Genomic DNA, 27731 nt, shown 5'->3' on the forward strand with positions numbered 1-27731 from the left:
GTAGGTGGAAAATTACATAACACTGTTGTTAACCATGCTATCTTCCTTGCATTATATATTTAATAATGCCAGTCTATCAAAAACTTGTTAGATCAGCTTCTTTCCTTTTTGAAGCATTAAAAGTGTCTAGGGAACATATATTAAATATGTTATGATATGCGTCAGAGCAATATGAGTAAGCTTTAAAATCAAAACATTTAATTCCAAAATTCGATCCAGTGCTATTGATGATCAAATATCATGATGCTGTCTGTAAGATCTTGGGATAACGCTTTTGTGAGACCGAATAGGACTCAATAGGTTGGCAGTAGATACAAGTTCCAGGTATTATACATTGCAACTTGCAATATAGTGTGCATTTTTAAAAGGATATGATCGGTACAGCCATCATCCTTACTGTATCTATGGAATTATGAGCTAACTCTTATGCTAATCGTATGGTTATTTTGTCAGTAAAATATTTGCTTTTTCAGATTCTTATAAGCCTATGTATTCAATCTTTTTTTTGACCTGAATGCCAAATCTCATTCTACAGCAACTAATATTGGTATGCAATGACGATAGCATCGTTAGCTAATAATAAATGTAGTTTAAGAATGCAGCTTATGTTTGCAGTTCACAAGTGAGCTACATGAACACAGTTAGTTGCACCGTTCTGTCTTCTGTGATTGCAAAAGTATATACCATACATCAAATCTTGTTAATGCGTACTGAAATTCCACTTTTCGCCTGTTATATTATGCAACAAATCTTCATAATGGTGGATCTGATTCTTTTACGCTACTCTACATCTGTGTCAATAGGAACAATCTATGTGCGGGTAATTGGCATACTCGCAGAGCCTCTTATTACCCAAATATATGCAAAACACAGCAAAATTCAGAGAAATTTAATCTGTGTTTCCTCGCATTAGAAGTTGAATTAGACCGCCAGAATAGCGCCAAACAGTTTCCCTCATCCAGTAGTCTATAACCTGCGTCTTTGCCCGACTTTTTTGGGATCACCAAGAATCAAACAAAAATCGACCAAAAATCAAACGATTGCGTTTTTCGCCCAAAAAACGAAGACTTTTACTACGGCATACATTGACTCAAAATGTTCCCCTTGATCCAAAGCAGCCTCTGAAAGTTCATTTGCGACACCTTCATATGTTAAATGTCGACATTTTGGTCATAAACCTCATTTCATATTTTCTAGGATTACTCAGTGAGCTTGTTCAAAACATTTTGTTTAATTAACACCATTGGATGCGCCTCAAAAAGTGCTCCAAGAAAGCTTAAGTAATGGATGATCGTCATATTTTACTTAGTGTAACTTTTCAAAACAGTTAAATCAAATCCGAGATTTGACCAATCATGAGTAGAGATTTGGCGATGTTTAAAATATTTTTGGAAGGCTAACTATTGCCTTGCTAATCACAAGGGCATTGATGTTTTGAGGTCATTACGAAAGGGATTACGATCTGAAAAGTACTATAGCTTAGCCTTAACATTACCTGTTGCGTTTCCTGCATATTTCCATATCTATAAAGTAGAGTTATTCGGTGTGAAATACTCATATGCATGCAAATCCTAGTGGGAGATGCAACAATGTCATCCATATGATAGAATAAATTGGTAGAGCATTAATAATTACATCGGTAAAATCGAAGTGTGTAAAGAAAGTGATGAATAATGATTTGCAAACCTCTATCTGTTCTGCTAGGATTCTAGAACCTTTCAAATTGGATAACATTTTCAAGCTCCAAATTAGATTTGTAAGTGACCCGCAAACATGTTGAAGAACATCTTGGGCTTTTTCATCGGCTAAACTGTACAACCTTCAATATGATTAGAGGAAATTACAAAATAGGATTACTCACATGTTGTCTAGTGTCCTTACCATGTGCGCTGAAATGCGACCACAAACCCTAGCAAGTCAAGTCAGGTGTAACAAGGAGTGATGACACCTGATGAATACAATGGAATGACACTGCCCTGAGCGATACTTACCGAGATCCACTTTGTACGCCTATAATTTTTTTTTTCTTTGTAAACTCTGAGTGATGCACAATGGCCATTGAGATTGACATACAAGCACACTGACCGTCCTTGAAGAGTGGATCATATACACAATTAATATTATCATACCTGTTAGATTCAACTGCATAAAACTTGTTTGAGGTGACAAATAGATAAACTGATTTATGATAAACCCCACTCATTCGTTTATCAATTATTCAGCAAAATGCGATTTTTCAACGGAGACAAAATTACACATGTTAAATTGTATTGTATTATGTTCTAAAATGCGATGCGTCTATCGTTGGCGTCATGATGGGGAGTCGATCCAGGATTAGCTTGATGATGAATGATGATCTAAGCAACCGTTTTTAGTCCTTCCCCTGGCCAATGATGGCTTGCAAGTGTTTAAATTAAAATACGTAATCAAAGAGCACATCGTAGCTTTGAAGCATTATGCTTAGTTGCTGTAGCATTAACGTCAATTCTCACGCATGTCGTGCCTACAATTGCAACGATAACGAAACGTCAACCATTAGCCGTGATTTTTGAAACCAGGCAATGCTGGCATCCGTTTGTCTAGTGTCTTACGTTATATAGAAGATATATTTTTATACGGTTCGCTTACAGAAAATTGGTAAAACCTGGAACATGGAAAAAATTTTATATGTTGGTTGATTGGATTACATGTAATCTTGGTTTATCCTTGATTGCCTTTACAAATCAATTGATACTCAGAGCATTGAAGTATACAAAACTTTTAATGTGTGGTCAGATCAGGGAATACAAAGATGTGTATGCTGTGTTTCAGCTTGTCAATTCCAAATCGCCATTATCAATAAGCAATATAATATGCTGCTGTATCTTACGGCACGGTGCCTATATTTTACCGAAATTTTCAATAATTATAATTTGTCCATTTTTGGTTACTTATGTAAACCATCAATTGAAGCTTTCCGTTGAATCCATTACGCATAGTGCCATAATTATTGCTTGCATTTTTTGAGGTACTTACATTTGTGCTTTATGTTGGAAGATGACACATGGAAAATTGCTAGCATATACATCTAGAGGATGATATCCAATATTTCAAACATAATTTTTTTTTTATTGCCTGATTGCTATTCATTTACCCATATTTTACTTTGGGGGAGAGGTCAATAGAAGGACAGTAGACAATGATCGAGATTACTTCTTGAGCCACCAGACTTGCCATGTTTCAGCATTTTTCTTTTTTATCTCTACTTGATTTACAACCGACGACGACTCTTGTCTCCTCAAATGTCCAAATTTGGTCAAACAGTGTTATTTGGTCTGTCAGGTTGAAATTGTACATTTCAAATGTCAAGATGCATCTTGTTGGCTTGCCGCAGAGCGTACTACCTCTTCTTGGCGGTATCTTGTGCTCGAGTAATCTAAATAGATATCAACTGAGATCATAATGATCCATATGGAAAAACAATTGATAAAAAAAGCTTGGATTTCCGGGGGGGAGGGACGAAGCGATTAACCATTATTCATTACATAAATACGGAGGTTCAATAGGCTTATCCTCCCTTCATTGTCGTCCTTCAGTCAGCAGAATTAGACATGACACTTGATATAATTACATGCTGATTGTAGGCCGCATGAAGTGAGCAAAAGATGACAAATACGGCCAAGCAGTGATAACCCATTGAGCCACATTTAAAAAAGTCATGGAATATGATGGAACTGCCACGTAAAGCAGAGTAAATTTTACTTGATTAAGCAGATTTCATACACATTTTCTTTAAATAACCTTTACCATCCGAATTGGGTGACACACGGCGTTGATTTATCCTGGATCTTGACTGTATATATTCAAATAAGCAATGTTGAGGTTTCTGTTTCCTTCTCTTTTCATTCCTCTTTCTTTTTACATTTTTTGCCATTTTTGATTTCTCTCATCTTTCTCTACATTCACATCATCTTCTGCAGTTTATAATGGCAAAAGCTACCCAAGAATTAAAATATAAGCGACTCAAGGTCGGACATGCTTGCTATGTGTGTCGCAGTAAAAAAATCAAGGTGTGATACAATTTCATTTTATAGTTTCTGTGCCTTGAATGTGTGTGTATTAATCAAAAAGTGACGCTTTAGTGCGATGGATTAAGGCCCTGTATGCAGGTTAGATATATAGTCGTATGACAATTCAATGTTGCAGCCGTACTTACCCATTTCTTACCCCTCCTTGTAATCAAATCAATTTTCATTACAAATTGACATTAGTGTAAAGGTAGATGTTACACTAAATCTAAAATAAAACGCTTTGAAGGCTAAAAAAACAATGTGATATCTATTTTACTTCATAGCACGCGGACGAAATTGTCAATCATCCAATCCAGAAACACAAGCAGAAAACAGCTCAAATGACAACAGTGCCGCCAGTGATAACCAAGATGAAGCAGACAGCACTCACAGCAACATTGATTCCGATGACGATTCCATCTTGTTCTCCCGCTCGAAACCAAGCATCAGTAACAATCGATCCATGCCGAAATTCAGCGACACTTGGACTAGCGATGCAGCCACACGAACCACTGCAGCCTATTCTAAATCACAAAAGCTACCTATAGGCGAGTTTCCCACATTTGGTAGCTTTGTTCGTTGGAGACCCGAGCCACCATTGCCTTCCAAATACGCTACTGCCATTGAAATGCCATCAAGCGATATCCAGATGCATCTCATCAACCACTTTTTTGAAACTCGTTACAAGGTATCGCCCATCATACCAAAACGCTACTTTTACGAACAATTGCGAACCAAGGGCCCTCTCATCACACCACTGCTGCTGAACGCCATCTACTGCGTCGTCAGCAGCTCCTCTACCTTGAAAGATGTACCCAAATCTATCGTCTTTTTCAATCGCGCCAAGAGACTGTTGGATGATTTTCTCGATGTGCCAAGAGTTAGCACAGTTGCAGCACTGTGTCTTTTATCTCTTTACGAGCCTGTCCCCACTAAATCGAAATCAGCGGTCGATCAACATTGCCGCTCCTGGATGTACAGTGGTATGGCTTTTCGCATGTGTCTTGAACTCGGTTTGAATATGGATACACCTTATTCTCGTGACAACATGCCATTAGAGTGTATTGAACTTCGCAGAAGAGTCTTTTGGTCCTGTTATTGTCTAGACAAAATGCAGAGTGCAGAATGGGAAAGATTATGGTCTATTCCTTCCTCCTTGGCAAAAACAACGCTACCCCAAATATTGCCTGAAGACGATGAAGCCGAGCGTTGGATCGTACAAACATTTCAGCAAAAGATCAAACTATCGTTGCTTGGTGAAGAAGGTCTTCAAATCCGTGTTTCCTTTGCTATTCGTGACGATATCGATAATGCTAGATTCTATGAACAGCTTCATCAATACCGTATCAAGCTGCTACATTGGAGTGCTAATCTACCTTCGCCTGACATCTGGAATATACGGCCTTGTGCCACAATTGAAGATGTGATGAATGAGCCAAGAAAACCACCCGAAATAGGCTACTTCCTCGCGTTGTATTACTTTATGCTGAGTGACACACTGTTCTGTCTTCCTGATAACGCTAAAACGTCCATTCAACATCGTATTTACGCTGCTCAGCTCACAAGATGCGTAGAAAGTACGTGTGACAAGCCCACGATGGTGGTACGATACGAGTTTCTTGCCCACGCTTTGATTGCTGCTATCCGTGTCCATGCAAGATACCTTAGTGACCAAGATTCTGAAGTGGCTGGCCAATCTCTGTACTTTTTCAACTTGTGCGTTAAATTGCTTCGTAAATTACAGCACTATGCTATCATTCCAGAGTGTACAGCCGTCTTGCAAAAGATCTCTGCTATTCACCAGCACTCTAGAAAGCACACTGCTTGTTCTGATATTTCGCTGTCCAAGCTCAATCCTGCTGCTGCTGCTGCGATCAATGCTGCCGCAACCCTGGACTCAGTACCTCATCAATATGCCAACAACATGACGTTTCAACAAGTAGACGCTAATGGCAACATGGCGCAGTTCACGCCAGAACATCAGCAACATCAGCAGCATCAGCAGCAACAACAACATCAAACTCAAGTGAACCTTGTTGATCCCTACCGTGCAGATGTGCCTAACGGATCCTTTGAATACCAAAATATGGATAGCATGCTGGGTAGCTCTCCTTTCAATAACCTGGCAGCCTTTGGCACAAGCATTGGCGTTGACTTTGGTGATCGAAGACAGCTATGGGAGTTTGCATTGGACGCCTCTGTTCAGCAAAGCTATGACTTCAGTGGCTCTGGACCATCTACACCAGAAGATACAATGAGTAATGCAACATTTCCACCAACCACTGCTGCCACTGCTAATTCTGAATGGTCAAGTCCTTGTGGTGCCAGTGATTTCATCTGGCCAGATCCCATCATATCGCACACGCCTCCTCCACCGCCTCCACAACTACAGCATCCACAACCACAACAGTATCATCTCACAACTTCACCACATCAACAGCATCATATCCACTCTATGCTTGTATATCAAAACATATCTCATATAAATAGCAACCCTCAACCTACGTACATACAACCTTCTCAGCAACAACAACAACAACAACAACAACAACAACAACAACAACAACAAATGAATGTCAATATCCATAACCCTACGCCTACATTAAATCAAAACCTATGCTATCCACTATCAACCTCTGTGGTCCATGTGCCGCAGCATGCTTATTATCCCAATTAATAACACCATCTGTAAATTAGCCGTTCTTCTTCTCTTGTAATCTATCAATGATCCATCTTAAACATATGTTTGTATTAAACACTGTGTCTGTTTTTAAATTAATTCGACCCAAAAGGGTTTATGAGACTTTATTGACAAGCGACAAAAAAAAAAAAAAGGATAAATGATAGAGCGATGTTACGTAAGAGCAAGAGTACCTTGATTCTCATCTATAAGAAATCTACAAAAAAAAAAAGGAGCAAACTAGGATCAGAGAGTTTAAATCATGTCAATCGATATACTTGCCAAGACTAAATTCGTTGCAATTATCAGTGAAAATGTAGGGTGTAGGGTCTATTAGAAAAAAATCTCTAGGATCAATGTTCTTTATAAAACGGCTGCTAGTTTGTGAGACTCGCCTGTTAACATGGACGCATTGATCAAGTCGAATTGGTCGTCTGAAGCCGCTGATGACATTGGACTGGCCATGGTAGGATTGGCATCAAATAGTTGAAGCATAGAATCTGTGAGAGGCATTTTATTAGGTGCCAAATTGTCGCTGTTGGGCGATAGAGGGAGCATGCCGTCTAGTAGACTGTTAGCGGGATTATAGCTTCATGATAGAATACCACTTACTACTAAGAGCGACTTGTGTCTGTAGCCTTTGATTGTCGGCCAACGCCATTCCTAGCAATCTTTGCAGCGACACTACTTGGGAAGCAAGATGATGTGAACGTTCTTCGGCTACTTGGGCGCGCTTCATGGTTTGATTCATTGATTCTTTGAGGTTCTTTATCGTTTCTTCAAAATTGACAATGGCATTCTCTAATGTTTGCGTATATTTAATGCGTCGATCTCTGAACGCTGCTTGAGCTTGTCTATTGCGGTCTTTGCGCTGCTCGTTTGAATAGACTCGATGGCGTCCCACTTTGGGAGCATTTTGTACGCTTGATTCTTTGGTCATTTCTTGTAAAAATTTACCAGGGAAAGAAAAGAATAGAACAAGGAAAGAAAACCAACCGGGAGCGTCATCCTCCGTTTGGTTTGATTGGGTAGGTAGCAAACAGTGAGTAATACTAAAATTCATCAAATGAGAAATGGGACTTCCTGAACAATGGCTGTATACAGAACAGCTAAAATAGATGTCTAGGCATCATTGACAAAGGCATCTAGGATGCAAAATAAACATTTATTTACGCTGTTGGAGCAATGCTTTAATTGTTGATGATGAGAAATATGATTTTTGCGTTTGCAAGAATCTTTGATGATGGCCTAGAACTTATTGATTGATGTATGTGAGCACCTGTTGTGGAACAAGCAACATCATTGAATACTCAGTGATTGCTCAGCAATCAATCTAGAGTACATGCCATTCAATGCCAACAGCTCTTTATGTGTGCCTTGCTCCTTGATTTTACCATTTTTTAGTACGCAAATGATATCTGCATTGACTATAGTGGACAGTCGATGTGCAATGGTAATCGTTGTCTGATTTCCTTGTTGGATAATCTGATCAAGCGCTTCTTGCACCAGTCGCTCGCTCTCGCTGTCGAGGGCAGATGTCGCTTCATCCAGTAACAGCACTCTTGGTTTTCTCAAAATGGCTCGGGCAATAGCTATCCTTTGCTTCTGACCACCTGACAGTTGAGATCCCTTGACACCAACGAGTGTGGCATAACCCTGTGGGAGACTGGTGATGAAACCATGAATGTTAGCAGCCTTGGCCGCATTCTCTACGTCTTGCTGAGTGACAAGCGTCCCTTTTTCGTAGACGCCATAGCGAATGTTCTCTGCAATGGACACATTGAACAGAATAGGCTCTTGCACAATGACTGACATATGGCTTCGTAGGTTGTCCACAGAGTATGACTTGACATTGCGCTGATCTAGCGAGACGGAGCCTTCCATCACATCGTACCATCGCTGAAGTAACCCAATGATGGTAGATTTACCACATCCGGACCGTCCTACAAGAGCAACTGTTTGCCCAGATTGAATATCCAGGCTGAAATTGCCATCAAAGATTAAGTTATCTTGTCTTGCGGGGTATGCAAATTTGACACCATCATATCTGATATCTCCTTTCAATGTCCCAACCTCGGGTTCTGCTCCTTCAAGTCCAGATTCGATTCGACTTGAGCACGCTGAGTCCAGAAGTTCGAATATGGCGCGAGTCGCCTCCTTTCCTTTAGTAAGCACAGTGGCAAACATACTGCTTCGAGCAGCTGATTCGGCAGTAAGGATCAACACTGTCATGCTGGTGAATAACTGACGGAATTCGATGCTGCCATCGACAAGCAATCGGGTGCCAAAGTAGAATGCCAAGGCGTTGGTATAGATTGTGATGCCTCGGTGGAATGCGAATCCAATGGATGAGAAATAAGCTTTTCTTATCGCTAGCTGATGGGAGCGTTCCGTGGCTTTGGCGTACCGTTCCTCAAAATAAGCTTGCTTACAGAGCGCTGCTACAGTTCTGACTTCTCGAATCGCTTCACCAGCTACCTGACTACTTGCTATGTTGTCATTCTTGGTCATGTCATCAAAACTACGCTGCAGGTACATGTCAAACGTAGTCGACAGCACAATCAGTGGTAACATGCTCATGGTGACCAGTGTCAGGGCCCAGCTGTGCGTAAAGGCAATAATGAGACCCGTTGTAAGAGTTGCAAACAGATCAACCACGTCTCCCCACACCTTAGAGACCATGTCGCTTACATTGCGAGCATCAGACGCGAGCCGAGTTGTCAGAATGCCTGTATTGTGCTCTTTCTTGTCAAAGAATTCGATGTCTTGCTTCATGTATGCTTCAAATACTTGACCACGCAGTCTGTGCGTATAGTATTCACCACTGAGAGGCAAGCAAATCTTGCTGAGGCCTCCTCCCACAAAGGACGCGACGCCGATAATAAAGAATATAAACGCATAGAGATTTGTGCCTTGCAAAGGTGCTGCTTTCTGATAGTTGGGATCAGAGAGAATGCCAATGACGCTGGAAAAGGTGTACGCGTACAGCGGTAAGATGGCACCCTTGATAAGGTCTCCACAAACGCCGAGTAGAATCAACCACCATTCCTGCCGCATTCGCTTGACAACGCTCCAAGTGCTAGGGTACTGGGTACGACGCCTCGTGCTGCTTTTGTTGTTCTCTAAATGTGCAGTGATCTCCTTTTCGTCATAAATAGAGGCTTTGGTGTTGGTATCGCTGAAAACAGATATATCAGTGCTGCCATTGGAATCGATCGTATTCACCTTGGTGAGATCACTGTGCAGCTGCGATTTATAATCTATCTTCTGTTCACCGACCGATACTTCATGGCCAATCTCCTCTTCTATCGACAATGTGTCTTGCTGTTCCTCTTCTCCAGAGCTGATGGATTGTTTCCGCACAAGATCCGCGTACTTTCCGTTGAGACGAATCAACTCTTGATGTGTGCCTGTTTCAATGATGCTGCCTTGATCCAGCACTACAATCTTGTCTGCTTTGGCTACAGTAGACAAACGATGAGCAACAATGATCGTTGTTCGATTAGCTGACGCTTTATCAAGCGCATTTTGTACTAGTCGTTCAGACTGCGTGTCTAGTGCTGAGGTTGCCTAACGTACAGAAGCACGGATGAGCATAAAGTGTAATAAAAATGACGCAACAACTTACTTCATCCAACAGTAATATACTTGGATTTTTCACTGTGGCCCTGGCAATAGCGATTCTCTGTCTCTGTCCACCTGACAGCATGTCTCCGTGCTCTCCAACTGAGGTACTGTATCCTTGAGGCAACTTCATGATGAAATGATGGCAGTTGGCTTCTTTGGCTGCTGCAATGATAGCCTCATCCGAGACAGGCACAGGGCTGCCCATTTGGATGTTCTCTCGAATAGTCGTGTTGAACAAGACAGGTTGCTGATTTACTACGCCAATGCTTTGACGAAACCATTGGACATTCAAGTCTTTGACATCATGGCCATCCAGTGTAATTTTGCCATCCTTGGGATCATAAAACCGTTGTAAAAGCTGAACAAGCGTTGATTTTCCAGAGCCTGATGCACCAACACACGCTACAGTCATGCCTGCGTGAATGGTGAGTGACAGGTTATGTAAGACGGGTACATCAGGTCTGGAGGCGTAGGCAAAATTGACATGTTTAAACTCGATGGTGCCATCTACCTGCGCAGGTTTTTTGCCGCTGTGATGGTTGCATTGGATGGTAGGCACCGTATCAATGACCTTGAACACTTTGTAAGACGCACCACATGCATTTGTGATGGTTGTGAGATGAGGGAGCATCTTGGCCATGGAAATACTACCCATGATCATAGCCAGAAATACAACAAACACAGAGGATGCTGTGGATGTGCCCTGCAAGACCAATTGAGATCCATACCAGAGAGCTAATCCCAAAGAACTAAAGAAACAGAATGTGAATGTTGCGATCCCAATACCAGTTACGTAGATTCGCTTGACACCGTATCGTTCAGCTACTTTGAGTTTTTCTTGAAAACGTTTCAAAAACCTCTCTTGAAGCGAAAATGCATGCACTGTACGGATAGCCTGTAGCGCTTGTTCTGCCACTGCACCAGCCTGTGCATAGGATGTTTGCGTCTGGATGACATACTTTTTGATCATCACTATCATAGTCAGCATGATGGCGGCTAATAGTGGACACACGGCAAACATGGTCAATGCCATCTTATAGCCTATAAATTGTATATTAGCTTAATGACATTACTGACATCATGATCCCTGAGGAGTCTGTATACCTTTATAAAATCCAACTGCAAATCCGGCAAGAAATTGGCAACAAAAGGAGATACACAAACCGAGTTTTTCAGATATACCGTCTTGAATGAGCTGTGTATCACTAGCTAATCGAGTCAATAACGAATCGTCCTTGGCTGTATCAAACCAGGTCATGTCTTGCTTGAGAATGGAGTGCAGATACAATGCTCGGATACGTCGCACCTGTCGTTCTCCCATTCGGATCCATAGGCAGGTGGAAACATAGGTGGTGACAATTGCTGCCGTGCCCATGACCAACATCAGTTGAATAGTTGGCATGATACTTGCCAAGACTGCTTCGTTGCCTTGCGCTCTAACTATTTTAGAGATGTAAGATCCATAGATTAAGATGGCTAAAGGTGGTAGGCCTCCTGAGATGGCTGATAAAATAGCAGCAACTAGAAGAATGGATAGTTCTGGTCGGCTGGCAAATCGAAATAACTGTATAAATGACACTTTTGGTTTTGTAGTGGCTTTTGGAGACGCTGCATTAGTTTGATGTGGTGCTAGTGTTGTAGTTTTGGCGTCCTGTCTATAAAGTGGAATTTTCATAGTATATACAATTTTTTTTTTACAGGAACGGGAGGAAAAGAGAGAAAAGAAAAAGAGAGAAAAGAAAAAGAGACAAAATAACTAGTTGCATCTTGAAAGTATATATATGATGCATGATAGCTCTCTATTTTTAAGCGTGAACAATCCCATTTGTTATTGAGACTTCACATTTATTATGCAGGAATGCTGAAAACATAAAGTCATGATACATTGCAAGTGCATAGACGATATACACACGCAACGAGTGTGACATCTGCATTTGCACATCGAGTGCCTGTTCATTTGAATAACGAATAAAGTCTTTGAATACAGAAAGGCTTCGTGGTTACATTTAAACACACCGAAATAGATCGACATGCTGACGATTTAGGGCTACTAGAATGACATTCCTCTAATATGAATTTCAAATAGAATGATCGACAGGGCCATTGTTTGTTTGTGTAAATGCGTGAGCCACATGTCGTTTGACTCTGTAAGTCTATTGTTCCAAGAAGAAACCTGTAAAGCCTTCCTCCATGATTCATCTATACATCAATTTTCGGCATCTTTTCTGAAAAGTTACAATAAGGTTCAAAATCACACATTGCAGCTTATTCACAGGTTTTCGTTGTAGAGTATCCCACGTAATCTCTACAACGAAATGGTCCCTCACCCCCCTTCTTTTCTCCAAGATGCATGTTAGAAATGCACCCCTATAGCATCAATATGTTTATAATATGTGTCTTAAACCATCCACAAACTGAGAATACAGCAAATGCCTTGAAAACAAACTATTCAGCTCGTTTTATCAGTATGTACAGAAATGTCACTTTTCAACCCTACGTTATTACGTGAAAACCTTTCATCAGCAGCCAGTAACTGTAGATATGGATCTTTTACTATGCTCCACATTTATATCAGTTGGAACAAACTATATATGGCCAGATAGGATACTGCCATTACCTCTTGTTACTCAAACATATGCACAACCAGCAAAATTTGGGCGCATTTGAGCCGTGTTTTCTCGCGCTAGAAGCCGATTTAGACCGCCAGAATAGCGCCAAACAGTTTCTCTCATCCAGTAGTCTATAACTAGCATCTTTGCTCGACTTTTTTTTTGGGATCACCAAAAATCGACCAAAAATTGACCAAAAACCAGGAGGTATCCCTCATGATTTTCATCGAAAATCAAACAATCGCGTTTTTTACCTCAAAAACAAAGACTTTTACTATGGCATACATTGACTCAAAGTGTCCCCCTCGATCCAAAGCAGCCCCTGAAAGTTCATTTGTGACACCTTCATATGTAAAATATCGACATTTTGGCCATAAACCTCATTTCATATTTTTAAGCATTACTCAAAAAGTTCAACCAGAATATATTCTTTATTTAGCATCATCAGATGCGCCTTGAAAAGCACTCCTAGAAAGCTTAAAAGAGTATGGGATGATTTTCACAGTTTACATAGTCGAATGTGACAAAATAGTTCGATCAAGTCGAAAAGTAACAGAAATTGTCCAATCTAGAAACAATGGCGCAAGCTGAGTTTGAATCAATTTTGGCTGGCTGACTGGCTGGCCCACCGTCTTTCTGATGAAGAAAATCGATGTTTGTGATGCTGATAAGGAGGGGATCACGGATTTGATAGCACCTGCACTTAGCCTGCCCATTTTGGTTTCTAGCTTGATATCTGGTAATGCCAGTTTAACACGGTTTACCATCAAACTATGATTTGGAAGCTCAATTTTCTTACTGAGATTTGGATAACGTCTACTTTACAACAGCAGTGAAGCTTTTTTTCACAAAAAATAATGCTCCATTTGGCATCAGCCAACTAATTGACAATCTCACAAATCATCCTCTTAATTCTGACAACTCGTATACTTTCTATGTTCAATCAAGTCGTTTATTTTTTCTTGTGCTTTTTCTATATACAAAACGTGCTACGTGTATGATGGTTAATAACGATTAAAGGTTCCTTTTGTGAGGTAATTGCCAGTCTCCTTTTTATCCTTTGATCCGTAAATACTTTTGACAGCACTTGACAATGCTGAATTCTTCTTCTTTTCAGCCAAGTCTTGCGCTACTTTACCCATGACAGCAGCAGCGGCCGATGATTGTATAGACGACACCTTCTTTGCTGGTTTTTCTGGTGAGCCGGTATCATCTCTCTTTCTCTTCTTCTCGGATACCACACCATTCTTTTTGCCTTCTGCCTTTTTAGCTCTTCTTTCTGCCTTTGCCTTGGCCTTTTTCTCTTCCATCACTTTTCTCATAACGTCTTGTTCCTCCTTTGTAGGGTTGATGACAATGACATTTTGACCTTCAAATGGTTTTCCACACTAACAATGTATGCAAGATGAGTAAGCATCGTCTATTTCTACTTGATAAGTCAACTTACAGTAACACATTCTTTGCTAGGAATCTCCTTCATGGCCTGTTCAGCAAAAACACAACCGCAAGTATCTAAATACACAAATCGATGCTTTCCATTCATTTCCTTCATTGAGATGGGACAGACAAATTTACTCTTGAGATTTCTATCAAGGCTTCCCATGGTCGCTGAATCCAAGTGAGAATCTTTCTCGTTGTAAGCTGGATTAGGTGTCAAATTCAACTTGGTTGTGTCTTTTAAAGAGGTGATATGGGAGCAGATCTTGTCGCCATCACCGTAGATGGAAGGATCTAGAAGGTATTCAATGATGGCATCTTGATTGTATAGTTTCCCTAATCCATCTGACACTACAGGTTGTTCCAGTAAAAGCTTATTCAGACTGTCAGCTACAATTAAGCCATGATAAATGAGCAGAGGATTTTACCTTGGACAATGCACAGTAGAGCCAAGCAGCGGCTCTCTCAAGATCAGGATTGAGGACAATATTCTTGGCCTTCTCTTTAACGAGTTCAATACGTCTAGGGATGGATCCTCCGTCGTTTCCCATAGTATAAAAATGTTGAGTGAATAATCAAAAAGAACAGAAACATTCGACTGCGAGTTGTCGATGCTCTTAAAACCCCTTTTTCCAATGTAAGCAAAGAGTCACAGATAAATAGACTTGTTTTGGACAGATCAGTACGAAACATTGCCAATAAGAGCAAGTTTCTTGTATTGATCCATTGAAAGGAGCAACAGATCCAGCATGGCCACACTAGCATTCACTTCATGTTTGCCATGCTTGCTCAATATACGAAATTAAATTGAAAATTTAGTGCAAATATTATTACAAGGCACAGGTTACACCACTAAATGTTCAACCGGATTGTGTTGTATCATGATTGCGTTCCAATGTAACAACAAAATCCGTTAAAAAAAAAAACCCCCCCCATTTATAATGAGCACATTGACAGTTTGGCTGATAATCAGTTTTGTACTTTTTCTTTTCTTTATTTCTACATTTTATATATACATTTACTTTCTTTGAATCATGACACATCTAGAGCTAGACACAGCAGTGCCTTTATACAGCACATTGCCTCATACCATCTCCTCTGACGAGGAACCTCATACAAAATACACAACTACTACTACGCTTAATTCCATTCCCACTTACCCAACCGAAGATGATCGCAATACATTGGCAACATCCCCAACCAGTAGCTGGGACTCCTCGCGAAGATCATCCTACTCATCAACATCATCCACCTCATACTCCTTCTCCACGAGCCACAGCTTCCGAATAAAGCATTGCAAAAGCTTACCACCGCCTAATGGAGACACACATGCTCTATACCCCACAAAAGAAGCAGCCTACAGAAGGATCGAATGGCTGGAGGAACAGATACGATTATCAAGACAATCAAACGAAGCAATTATCAACAACATGTCTCAATCTATACAGACCTTTTTGGAAGGACGTAAAGTCAATGACCTAGAACCAGCGTCATTCAAAGATGCTGCTACTAGTAGTAGTGTGTTGCACACAACAACAGCACCAAGTGACACAGATAATAAGAAATCAATCGAAAAAGACCAGGGCAGTTCCCAGCATCATGCAATGAGATTGGTGCTCGACAAACTAATAGAACTAAAACACATTGTAAATAAGTATGCCGGTTCGTTGGTATTGGATCAGCCACCAGGTAAGAGCTTCAATGTGCTGTTGTGCTCTGATCTCGTAATTTGACATGTTTATACTGCTTGTTTTGCAGAGAGCGATATCCAATCTCAACTCTGTTTATCCACTCAGACAATTGAAAAGTGGATTGATGGTGTAACAGAGCACAAACAATCAACTAAACAAGATTTGAAAAACGTGGTAATTCCCTTACTAGTTGCAGCCGAAAAAGAAAGGCAGCGAAACACCCGATTGATGGAAGGCTTGTGCCGATTAAGTGCACAAAAGAAAGCTGCTCATCATGATGCCATGGCACACACAAAGACTCGCATTGCTGCTGTGCAAAAAGCATTCGAGAAGCAAAAGAAGCAATTGCGACAGCATATGCAGAGCAAGCTGAATGACAGCAAAGAAGAGCAGGCGGAAATGGAGCAAGTGGTAGACGATATGCGACAAGAGATGGAAGCCATGATTGAAGAGCTGAATCAGATCAAACAGCAGAGAGAGCGGTCTGAACAGAAATCCAAGCGATTGCAAAATGATCTCAAGGCCATGCAAACATCTAGCATCCAAGATCCAGATTTTCTCGCTCTGCAAAGCTTGTTGCGCGAATCAGAGACTCAAGTAGATCAATTGGAGGCGGATCATCAAGAGCAGATGGACAAGCTGGAGCAAATCAAATCAGAATTTGCCAAGGAGAAGGCTCGCATCCATGCCACCCACGCCCATCAGGTCAACGCACTTGTTCTGGAAAAAGAAGAGCTGCGTGCAAGACTCATCAAAGCGGAGCAATCTGCGTCAATAGCCCAATCTCGAAAAGTAGTACAAGTGGACAATAGCGAATTGGAAGAAGCACTACGACGCACGGTTGCTGAGCGAGATGGCGAATTGGCCAAAACAAGATTTGAATTAGAGAAATCTCAACGCCATCGTGAGCAGCTACAAAAGGTCAACCAGAGACAAATGCAATTGGAATTGAACACCCGGCTAAACGAACTGGAAACGAGTTTAAAATCACAATACAGAAAAGATGTTGACACCTATCAAGTGCAGCTTACGAGAGAGCTACGAAACATGTCAGGTCAAATGGTTGAGCTTGAAACTGAACTACAAGACTTGGAACGTCAACATGCACAGGATGTCAACATCATTGACAAGCATGAGCAAAGCCTGGCAAGATTGGAAAAGGAATGGAAGCTCAAATCAACTCAGTGGCAGGTGGATGAGAACAAGCTCAAAACATCGCTGGCGATAGCAGATCAAAAGATAACCAGTCTGGAGAAGGAGGCACTGGTTTTGTATAGCAAGAATCTGGAACTGGCGCAACAATTGGGCGAATTAGATGCTTGACACATATTAAACTGAAAAATTTGTTTTGGTCCATAAAGGAAACAGGCACTTTATTTCTTTTTTTGTTTTTTTTTTTGTTTTTTTTTCTCTCTCTCTCTCTCTCTCTCTCTCTCTCACCCTTTATAATAAACAATCATCATGGCCAAACCAACATATTTACTACCAAATCGAATCACAAAAAGGTCTCCATTATCTGGATTCAGTGATAGTCAGAACAAAATGATCAATATAGCACATTCTGCACCGTTATCTTGGACATTTGGAAACTCATCCGATATGGTGGCTACAGGTGCCGCAGCTGTTCCTGCTCAGAAGCTATTCACACAGAGCTTTTGCTTTCAACACAAAAAGTACTATAGCTTTAGTTGGTGTCCTTCATGTTCATTTGCCATCTAGCCAACACACAAACACTCACATCAAGATATACCAGCTCCCAATGAAACGTTCGTTTAGCAAGGAGGATGATAAACAATATATCCATTTCTCCATGTTGAAATAATAAAACGTACTAGTAAATCAACCTATTTGCAATTACAGCTGATAAGTAATCGTACATTTGATGCCATTTTGAATCACACTTGATTTGCTGTACCTTGATTTACAATGCTGGTCAAGATAGGTTACACCAATCTTCCAATTACTGCCAGCAAAAAAACCCGTTTTCTACAAAACAGAAATAGCCATCCTGTTGGTTTAATAGATGTGCGCATTTAATAAAGGGCTAAACGTATATACTTTTTAATGGCAAGTGAGAGAAATGCTGTGATTGATGTGATGAGCAAGAAGAATGGAGGACCTAACAAGGATTAGAATTAGAGGGAATTATTATATATATATATATATAAAAGTATGAAGAAGAAAGAGCGAGAGCATATCGTATGTAAATATATTTTTTTAAAGGCATAAAAAGTGTGTACAAGTGTTGATGGTTTATCGGTTTTCCTCAATTTCTTGACCAAGTTCATCAAAAGGGATCAGAAAGAAGGGATGCCTTAGTGCTTCTCTTGCAGTAATTCGTGCCGCAGGATCATACACGAGCATTTTGGACAACAGGTCAAGGAATTGGAAGCGAGCATTGTTGTGTGGATTGACAATGTGCTGTTCAAGCAGAGTGTTTAGTAGTCTAACCAGTCCATTGCCTGTTGGCCATTGACTTACCTTGAGCAACTTTAGGGCTCGCACATATTTTTTGCTCTGCTTGGTGGTATCAACATCTGGGTATTTCAGTTTCCCATCTTTAAAGAATTTTTGGGCATCTCGACTATAGACAGGTGAATAACTCTTTTCCTGGGTTTGTTGAGAGGATATACATACTTTGCCGCTTTGATTAGTTTTGCAGGTATTTTGCCCAGCACCACAACCATCATTGCCAAATGTTCGAGATTATCATGGGTTTGGAATAGCGCATCACCCGTCAAAAACTCTACCAAGATGCAACCAATGGACCAAATATCACAAGGATAGGACCAGCCTATGCCCAAGATTATTTCTGGAGCTCTGTAATGTCGCGTTGATACCACACTCGAATGATAGTCTTGTTCGAATGTCGCAGAGCCGAAATCAATGAGACGAATATCTGTATTGGTCAGGATTCTTGAGTTGGGGTCCACACCGTACATCTACAGTATCATGTTAAGCCATGTTCCATTAGCACTGCCATGTCAGCAACATACATTGCCTGCTTCTGCGCTGGTATTGTCCACTAGTAAGATATTTTCAGGTTTTAGGTCTGTATGGATCAATTTCAATTCATGTACGACTAAGGGTGGCAAATCTAGCGTTAATCATCTCCATGCCAAACGGTTTCTTCCAATGGAAAACTCACAGGCAACGCTTGTCAGAATCTGCTTTGCAAACTGTTGGATGTGGTGGATTGGAAACGGTCGAAATTCATTTGATTTCAGAAAGTCAAACACGGAAGGGCCCAGTAATTCAAACACCATGCAAATGTGATTGTGGTAATCAAACCATTCTATTAAGTGTATGCATTTGCTATGTGTTCAACTGGTGTTAGCCGCGGCCTCTCTCGCAAATAACCATTCGACCTTACTTTAAATTGATGGGATCGTGCTCTTTTAGACTGTTTAGCACTCTAATCTCAATTTTGCTTGCATCTCTGTATTTCGGTATTGCTCTGATAATCTTGATGGCGCAGAATGTTCTCTTGACTCTATCATAACACTCGACTACTTTACCAAAAGTGCCTTGTCCCAGCAACCGCATCATTTTGTCTGGGTCAACATTGCGTTAGTACAACAGCACATTCCCCACATGTAGATCCTTTGTATTTACATCTCGGTGTGAGGGACTCGTTAGGCCTGATAATGTAATGCCCATCTTTATCATCACACGACTATACAGATAAACGCAAATCAGAAACATTCTGGGACAAACAATCAACGTCTCTATTTTACCGTGGATAATGGCACAGCGGATGTCGATACATTTGATACTGTATTCGGATTAGGCCTTCTTAAAACTTTGTATTGTGTGAGCAAATCGATCCATCAAATCAGCCATAGTCGCTGGGGGGGGGGAGGGGGAGGACATTAAGACTTACCTGGTTGCATTGGAGCATTTACATCTTTGCGTCTCCTTTTTACCGGCTGCTGAGGAGGTGGAGGAGGCGGTAAACCATTGCTGTTCTGGACAGTGTCTTTTCTAGGGCGTTTTGAACGTGTAGATGCCGCTGGAGGGCCAATTAAGTAAGGTATACTTTGCTGCTGGACATGATAGCTTGACGTGCTTGATGTGCTGTTCCCTGTGGACGATGGTGGCGGTGTATCTTCTATCACAATCACTTCCTTTGGAACACCGTTTTTATAAAAGTCGATTTTCCAATCTTGCTTTGCTTCTGTCATGTAAGGTTTGTATCTGGAGTGCTTGTTTCTCGGCTGAAAGATGAAAGCTGGAATGTATCTGATTCTTTTTTTCCCCTTGCAAAATAAAAGAGAGAGGGCTGAAGATGCAAGATTTTAAACTAGCAAAGGCGAGGATATGGAGCAGGAGGGAGAAGAGAGAGAGAGAGAGAGAGAGAGAAGAAGAAGTGGTGAGTATTAGATTATTATATATTCTCAAGCAAAGTGGGTAGGCCAATAAAAAAAAAAAATTTGAAAAAGTCAGATTTTTTTTTTTTTTAAAGCTGTTTTGGATCATCAAATGTACTTCTTCAAGAGCTTGTGTGCGTGCGTCTCGATTCATGAAACCATCCTCTCCATCTGTCGCTCATGCCATTGACAGCAGCAGTGCACATGTTGCTCAGAATCTGCTCTGATGGACATGGCAGCCAGCGAGATCAAAGCCTCTACATCCTTTTTTTTTTGACTGTTCTCATGCATCTCTCACTTCATCCTGTTGCTTTGGCTACAAGCATATGAGCAAATGAATGCTTCTTGCCAGCATCGTCTAGGATGATTTGCATCGTATTCATCACATATCTGTATAAACGACGTCACTGGAGGTGCAATCTGTTTGTTACAAATAAAACGCCATGGTTGGTTTGATTGGGCACGACATCTCTCTTTTCTTTTCTTTCCTCTCTTGAAAATGTCAATGTTCCAAGCTCATGATATATCAATGCAACTACCAGACGGCAGGTGGCTATTCAGAGACATTTCTTTTGAATTAGAGGAGGGTGATACGTTGGTAATGCGAGGACCAAGTGGTGTTGGGTAACCATCCATCTCTTTTTTTTTTTAAATTTGTACAACAATCTAATTTATTCAAAAATAGCAAAACGACATTGCTAAAGTGTATCGCTGAATTGATTCCTTATGAGAAGGGCTACTGTACGTTGTATGGTAAGGATGTAAATGACTATACGATTCCTGTCTGGAGGTCTCGTGTGATGTATGTGCCTCAGAGGCCTTCTGTGCATCCTGGAACACCAATGGACTTTTTCAATATGGTTAAAAAGTACGCAAGCCAGAAATCCAAGACATTGGACGATCCAGTAAGAAGAATCAAGCATGATACACACACACACACACACACACCTAACTCAATCGTGTAGGTCAAAATTGGCACTGAATGGAATCTATCCCATGATCATTTTGTAGAGAAATGGAGTAACCTGTCTGGTGGAGAAATGCAAAGATGTGCTCTGGCCATTGCTCTTGCCTTGAACCCTGACATCTTGCTCCTCGATGGTAATTTAGTTTGCACAATGATACAATGTTCTGCACACATAATGACATGATCTTCATGGTAGAACCCACTTCAGCATTGGATCCAGAATCAATCAAACTCGTGGAAAATACACTCAAATCAAAGACATGTATCTGGATTTCCCATGATCCGGGACAGCAAGAACGAGTAGCTACAAATACCCTCACACTGACTAGATCACATGCGCCTACTCCAGCAGATTCTGTGAAAAGTCAAGACAGAAACAGCAACCACAGCTCAACCACAGTTCAAATGTCTTGATTCAAATAAAAAAAAAAACGGGTTTATTGCTTTTGCTGATGCACGGGTCTCAACATATACATTCTAACAGCAAACAAGCCAGCAGGCATGCCTCGCTGGATGTCTTCTTTGATGCATTCCAAGCCTGCTTTTGTGAATAACTGCTTCAATTCATGGCTGGTTCTTGTGATACTGCTATCCTCGTCGTCCACCAATGCTTCTTTGGATGCGTTGTTCTCCTTCACGCCAATGAGGCCATTGGGTTTTAATCCTTGAATACAGCGTTTAAAAAAGGCAATCAAATGATCTTTTCAAGTGGACATGAGTGCTTTTTTTTTCTTGCCAATGGACATTTGTAGATGAATGGCTTACCATCTGTCAAGTGGCCCAGCACCCATTGGCACCAAATCAGATCATACTTGCCCTGTTCTGGCTCAAAATCTTGAAGGCCCTGGCACACTACTTGTCCAATCTTGCCTTGTTCTATTTCCTGCTTCAAGTAGCTTGCTTTCGCTTGTTCAACAAACGATGGAGCTTGTTCAACAAGATCAACCTTTTCAAAAGGCACATGTAGCAAAAAGTTCTTTGTAACGCGGCCAATGCCAGCTCCACAATCACAAGCATAGCCGTTGGTAATAACAGGCTCTGTTTTCATCACATTATTTACCCCCTTTTTGCCGTGGACAAACTCATCCACGAATTCCAGTGAGCCCTTGACATCAACAGGATCTACGACTGAGAATCCACCGAGCATGCCATCTACTGTAGGAGTTACTCCATTCCAATAGTCTTGAGCCTTAGTATACCATTCTGGCTTTTTCATTAGTTCGGCTTGCTCTGTCTAGGCTTCCCATCAATGGCTTAAATCTCGTGTTGGTAAATGCAGACACTTACTGAGGTTGACATGATGTATTAAGACGGAGGGTAATGTGAAAGGCGTAGAAAATTTTTGAAGGTCGAATGCGGGAATGTGACAACACAAACAATCGCGGCAATTAAACAAAGTGGATGGCTACTAGGCAACAGGGTCAAATGATGCGCATTGGGTCCTGCAAATGGAGATATTGGACCATAGGAACTGATACATGCTGCATGCTGAACGTCTGTGCTAAAGAATCTGCTATGCTTTTGAAATGCAATGTGCGTATATCCGCGATGACCGAATGCACATCCAGGTGATTTCTACTTGCATCGAACGCAAATGCACACACAAACATTGCCAATTGCGCCAAAAAAAAAATCAAGAGAGACACAGGTTGCATGTTGCCTATTTGCGCGCTGTATACCGATTGTCAAAAGGAGGCCTACATGTCACACACACGAAAGGTAAGGAGCTCCTATGCTATCCTGCATTCTTGTCGAAATGTAGAATCATATCTACATCATTACAAAATAAACTTGTACCCGTGGGCCAGATTGACATCCTAATGATATACACCAATGTCTATTTGCGGATCAAAATCTTAGGAGGCCAATTTTGGCCACATCAAGATTCGTCTAGACTATCAATGTCATTTTAATGAGTCAATTTACAGTAAAGCAAAGAAGCAAGATGTGTAATGTAATTAATAAGATGTATTTTTTATACTATTTTTGTTCTTTTTTTTTATTGCTTGTATATCCGTCAGTAATAGTTTATATTGTATACAATCTCCCAAATTCTAGTCGATTCTTGATCCTTTTGATTCTTCACGCTTCTAATGAATTTATGCAGCTACACTCTTGAGTTCAGCCTCAACATCCTTTCCTGCTACCCAGGCCTTTGTGCATTTAGCCATGGTGCTAGAAGCACGAGAGATGGGATCTGTGCGGTAGAAGTTCTTGATGACAGAAGTCAAGATTTCGCCTGAGCTTTGTGCGGAAGGCTTACGTTGAGCAGATAAACCAATTTGAGAGATGGAAGGTGTTTCAATGACATCGTAACGAGTAAGAGCAGGACTGATATCGGAAAGACGAGAACGAACAGAAGAGAGATCATCATAAGGAAGTGTATGGCCAGCAACTTCGGATAAAGCACGAATGATCTTCCAATCCTCACGAGCAGCAGCAGGAGGGTTCACACCAGCACGAGTGATTTGTGTACGGCCTTCAGTGTTGACAAATGTAGCGTTCTTTTCAGTGAAAGCAGCACCAGGGAGAATGACATCGGCATATTGAGCACCAACATCACCGTGATGACCTTGGTAGACAACAAAGGCATCCTTAGGAACATCAGCAGCAGAAATCTCATCAGCGTTCAAGAGATAAAGGAACTTGACGGGCTCAGCAGCAGCCTCAGTGGATGTAGGGACAAAACCGACTTCGTAAGCAGCAGTTCTACCAGCAGCACGTTGTAAAATGTTGACACCGTTCCAACCATCTTGGAACAAGGTGTTCTTGAACTTGTCAGAGAGCTCAGAGACCTTGGAAAGGAGGTATTCACTGTCCTTGGAGTTCTCAATAACACTGGAGCCAACAACAATCATGGGCTTCTTGGCTTCGGCAAGACGCTTAGCGAAGGGGTGAGATCCATCCAAAATCTTCTCAATATCCTTGGAGCTATCACCAATGTGGGCGTATTCGTAGTTCAAATCATCTGCTTGGCCGATCAAACCGAGATCTTGACCATTGTGGAGCCATGCTTTACGGAAACGAGTGTTCAAGATAGGGGCTTCATGACGAGGGTTGGAGCCAATCAAGAGAACAACATCGGCTTCTTCAGCACCGACGATGGTAGAGTTCAAGGTATAGTTGGAACGGAAATCAGCATTGACAGCAAGGGGCTTGGAACCGTTAGGAGCATCAATAGCCAAGTTCTCAGAGCCAATGCGGTTGAAGAGATCCTTGAGAGCAACCATGGATTCAGCATCAGCAAGGTGACCAGCAACAGCCTTGGCAGCGTTACCCTTGGTGTTGGCGAGTTCATGACCAACACGCTTCAAGGCAGCTTCCCAAGAAGAGGGAACGAAACGATCACCATCACGAATCAAAGGAGTAGTAAGACGTTGTACCTTGAGACCATCATAGAAGAAACGAGTCTTGTCAGAGATCCATTCCTCGTTGATTTCCTCATTCAATCTGGGGAGAATACGCATGACTTCAACACCACGGGTATCAAGACGAATGTTGGATCCAATAGCGTCAGAAACATCGATAGTCTCGTATTTCTTCAATTCCCAAGGTCTAGCCTTCATATTGTAAGGCTTGGAGGTCAGAGCACCAACAGGACAAAGATCGATGACATTACCAGACATCTCGGAATCAATTGTCTTTTCGATATAGGTGGAGATTTGCATTTCGTTACCTCTACCACTGGTACCGAGTTCAGTAGCACCAGCAACTTCGTTAGCGAAACGGACACAACGAGTACATTGAATACAACGAGTCATCTCAGTGTTGATGAGAGGGCCAAAGTTCTTTTCCTCGACAGAACGCTTACCCATAGGTTCAGCAAAACGTCCACGATCAGAACCATAACGCATACTTTGATCTTGAAGATCACATTCACCACCTTGGTCACAAATAGGACAATCTAAAGGATGGTTGTAGAGCAAAAATTCCATAACACCTTCACGAGCTTTGTGGACTAAAGGACTGTTGGTCTTAACCTTCATACCAGGCATGACGGGATAAGCACAAGAAGCAACTGGCTTGGGTGCACGCTCGACTTCGACAAGACACATACGACAGTTACCAGCAATTGACAGACGTTCTATTAAAATATCCTGTTAATATCAATTGTTCAAATGACAGAGCGAAAAGGAAAAAAAAAAATGATGATTGAGATTGATGAAAATGTTGATATCAAGCGCAGGTATCGTCATCCATACGAATCATCATCTCTATCCCTCTTGTTTCCATTCGCTTTGGTTTTTTATATGATTGCATTGTTGAAAATATCGTACCATGATAACAGAAACGAGGAATCTATGATACAAATGTGTTAAATTCATGTTGCTAGATTGGGTTTTGCAGGGTCAAATGTTGGTAGAGTGATACATACATCAGCACCAGCCTTTTCACAAGCTTGAATTAAGGCAGCACCCTGCTCAATCATAACTGACTTTCCATCAATGAAAACTTCGACTTCTTCCTTGACATTTGTTGATGCAGCGAAAGCTCTGACTAGATGATACGAAATTTCATACGTAAATAAACAATACTAGGGGTATGAGGTCCAAATTGTCCATGAGATGTTACCTCCAGTTTTGAGAATAGCTGGTGTTGCTGCTCTGCGTGCTGCTACGTTTGTCTTGTTGATGACACGCAACATGTTATTATAGTTATTGGAGTGGGGGGGGTTAATATAAAAAAGAGGAGGGGGGGTTTAAGGTAGAAAAAAAGAGGTTTGTGCTGTCGAAAAAATAAATAACAGGACTTTCAATAGTGGTAACAAAAGAAAACTCCCCACACAAAAAAAAAACACTGCTATTTTCAACCCTTGTTCTCCCCGCAAAAGATTTGGTGCAAGTAATCTCTGATTATGAAGCCCGCATCCACAGATACTGAGGATACCAGGGTTGTGACGTAAGCAAATTATCTATTGTTCTTGCCTATAGACAATCCAAGAATTAGGGACCAACAAGAAAAGAGAAGCAGAAGCTTTCAGAAACATGTATCTGCCAATGTTCTTTTTCTTCTTCAGGAAAAGGAGAGGGTCAACTTCTGTATCCCCATTTTGAGACTAATGCCAAAAATATGAGGCGTCAATAAAAACAAGACTAAATCATGGAGAGTCGGCTTATTGACATTTTAACTTGAAGCTATAGTTTTGACATCCAACATTTAGAAGAAAATCTTGGTAATAATGACAGCATCTTCTAGTAATAAGACGAAATATTTAATGCATAAGCTATCGCAAACTATCCCAGCTCTATTCATGACAATACTTGAACATCTACGGCCTTCTACTCAAGCGTTTCTATTTGACAAAAAGCTGTTAAACTGATTTTCTGATTGTTGCCATGGTGATAAATTTTACATTCAGGCACAACAAATAAAATTGAAATTCCGCTGATTTGACAGGAAGAGATCTCTGATCTAAACATCATTATGTACAAGTAAGGCCTGTCGTAGCCTATGTCAATTAATATGCATAGAAAAGATCCATAGCAATTAGGCTTACGTATTGATACTATAATTGCCCTTGGAATTTCGACGATATATAGATAATCTCCTGCTTTTTTTTTTTTTTTTTTTACGGCGAACTACTGTTTGAAATAACAAAAATGCCACGATGATGAGGTATACATGCCTTCATAACGCATGATATTCAGGCATATATACTATAATCCAATTTTTTTTGAAGCATATCACTTGCGATTAAATCTTGGTGATAGCGTTTGTAACCTTAAGAGTGTTGCTATCGTCCAAAAAATGTATTCTATAAATAAATCGTCAAATTAATTGAGCTTAACGTGTATAAAGTTTTTGAGTCTTGACAGAGAAAATCCATCATGTTCGATAAATTTTGTACCGTCGCTTAATTCATGGCATAAAGGGGTCAAGCGTCGAGTTTCATATTGTTGATTGACATTTGCAATAACATATCAACAAAAGAAATTATCTTTCACGATGGACGATCATTGAGAATAAAAGCAAGCAAACTCATCGAATCAAGTGTAGACAATGTTAATATATGATATATAGCCATCACAGATTGTCTCAAAATCGATTACTAGCTTTGTGATTCGATTGTCGTGGTAGATCTTTTTCTTATGGTTTAAATTGTAAACAAAACAGCACATAATCAGAACTCACATGTCGCCAAGATCGGTACCCAGCGATCTTCATATATACATAAATAGAAAAGCATTTCTGATCTGACAAGTTTTGCCATGTTTCTGGATTCAAACAGTAAGTATTATACTTCTTTACCCATCCTCTTGGTTTCTAGATATACATGGGGCTTGTAAACCATAGAACGTTT

The 27731-nt window shown here is 40.8% G+C and overlaps 9 protein-coding genes across 9 annotated transcripts; 3 read left to right on the plus strand and 6 right to left on the minus strand.

Moving 5' to 3' along the window:
- Positions 1–4512: 4512 nt before the first annotated feature.
- On the plus strand, positions 4513–6726 carry RRD1 (Serine/threonine-protein phosphatase 2A activator 1; the record flags this gene model as incomplete). Its single annotated transcript, XM_064827585.1, has 1 exon — positions 4513–6726. One exon carries the CDS (start codon positions 4513–4515, stop codon positions 6724–6726), a length of 2214 nt encoding a protein of 737 aa, XP_064686869.1.
- A 366-nt stretch (positions 6727–7092) lies between these two features.
- Positions 7093–7669, minus strand: NAA50 (N-alpha-acetyltransferase 50; the record flags this gene model as incomplete). Its single annotated transcript, XM_064827586.1, has 2 exons — positions 7093–7292; positions 7342–7669. 2 exons carry the CDS (start codon positions 7667–7669, stop codon positions 7093–7095), a joined length of 528 nt encoding a protein of 175 aa, XP_064686870.1.
- Positions 7670–8028: 359 nt separating this feature from the next.
- ATC70_008336 (uncharacterized protein) lies at positions 8029–12031 on the minus strand (the record flags this gene model as incomplete). Its single annotated transcript, XM_064827587.1, has 3 exons — positions 8029–10299; positions 10358–11397; positions 11461–12031. The coding sequence occupies 3 exons, from the start codon at positions 12029–12031 to the stop codon at positions 8029–8031; spliced, it is 3882 nt and encodes a 1293-aa protein (XP_064686871.1).
- Positions 12032–13969: 1938 nt separating this feature from the next.
- MTR3 (3'-5'-exoribonuclease) lies at positions 13970–14953 on the minus strand (the record flags this gene model as incomplete). The annotated part of the gene is made up of 3 exons (XM_064827588.1): positions 13970–14353; positions 14413–14775; positions 14831–14953. 3 exons carry the CDS (start codon positions 14951–14953, stop codon positions 13970–13972), a joined length of 870 nt encoding a protein of 289 aa, XP_064686872.1.
- Positions 14954–15436: 483 nt separating this feature from the next.
- Positions 15437–17416, plus strand: ATC70_008338 (uncharacterized protein; the record flags this gene model as incomplete). The annotated part of the gene is made up of 2 exons (XM_064827589.1): positions 15437–16091; positions 16161–17416. The coding sequence occupies 2 exons, from the start codon at positions 15437–15439 to the stop codon at positions 17414–17416; spliced, it is 1911 nt and encodes a 636-aa protein (XP_064686873.1).
- Positions 17417–18346: 930 nt separating this feature from the next.
- Positions 18347–20277, minus strand: FAA2_4 (medium-chain fatty acid-CoA ligase faa2; the record flags this gene model as incomplete). The annotated part of the gene is made up of 9 exons (XM_064827590.1): positions 18347–18514; positions 18575–18677; positions 18731–19035; positions 19090–19175; positions 19242–19408; positions 19467–19647; positions 19709–19769; positions 19831–19895; positions 19977–20277. 9 exons carry the CDS (start codon positions 20275–20277, stop codon positions 18347–18349), a joined length of 1437 nt encoding a protein of 478 aa, XP_064686874.1.
- A 715-nt stretch (positions 20278–20992) lies between these two features.
- ATC70_008340 (Nbl1_Borealin_N domain-containing protein) lies at positions 20993–21844 on the plus strand (the record flags this gene model as incomplete). The annotated part of the gene is made up of 4 exons (XM_064827591.1): positions 20993–21087; positions 21149–21368; positions 21429–21564; positions 21627–21844. 4 exons carry the CDS (start codon positions 20993–20995, stop codon positions 21842–21844), a joined length of 669 nt encoding a protein of 222 aa, XP_064686875.1.
- Positions 21845–21867: 23 nt separating this feature from the next.
- Positions 21868–22729, minus strand: ATC70_008341 (uncharacterized protein; the record flags this gene model as incomplete). The annotated part of the gene is made up of 3 exons (XM_064827592.1): positions 21868–22130; positions 22196–22664; positions 22718–22729. The coding sequence occupies 3 exons, from the start codon at positions 22727–22729 to the stop codon at positions 21868–21870; spliced, it is 744 nt and encodes a 247-aa protein (XP_064686876.1).
- Positions 22730–23529: 800 nt separating this feature from the next.
- On the minus strand, positions 23530–26075 carry ATC70_008342 (uncharacterized protein; the record flags this gene model as incomplete). Its single annotated transcript, XM_064827593.1, has 4 exons — positions 23530–25514; positions 25708–25729; positions 25806–25927; positions 26003–26075. 4 exons carry the CDS (start codon positions 26073–26075, stop codon positions 23530–23532), a joined length of 2202 nt encoding a protein of 733 aa, XP_064686877.1.
- Between the last annotated feature and the right edge of the window lie 1656 nt (positions 26076–27731).

Source organism: Mucor velutinosus (genome assembly GCF_035048745.1).
Source record: "Mucor velutinosus strain NIH1002 chromosome Unknown tig00001561, whole genome shotgun sequence".
In the NCBI taxonomy this organism is placed as follows: Eukaryota; Fungi; Mucoromycota; class Mucoromycetes; order Mucorales; family Mucoraceae; genus Mucor; species Mucor velutinosus.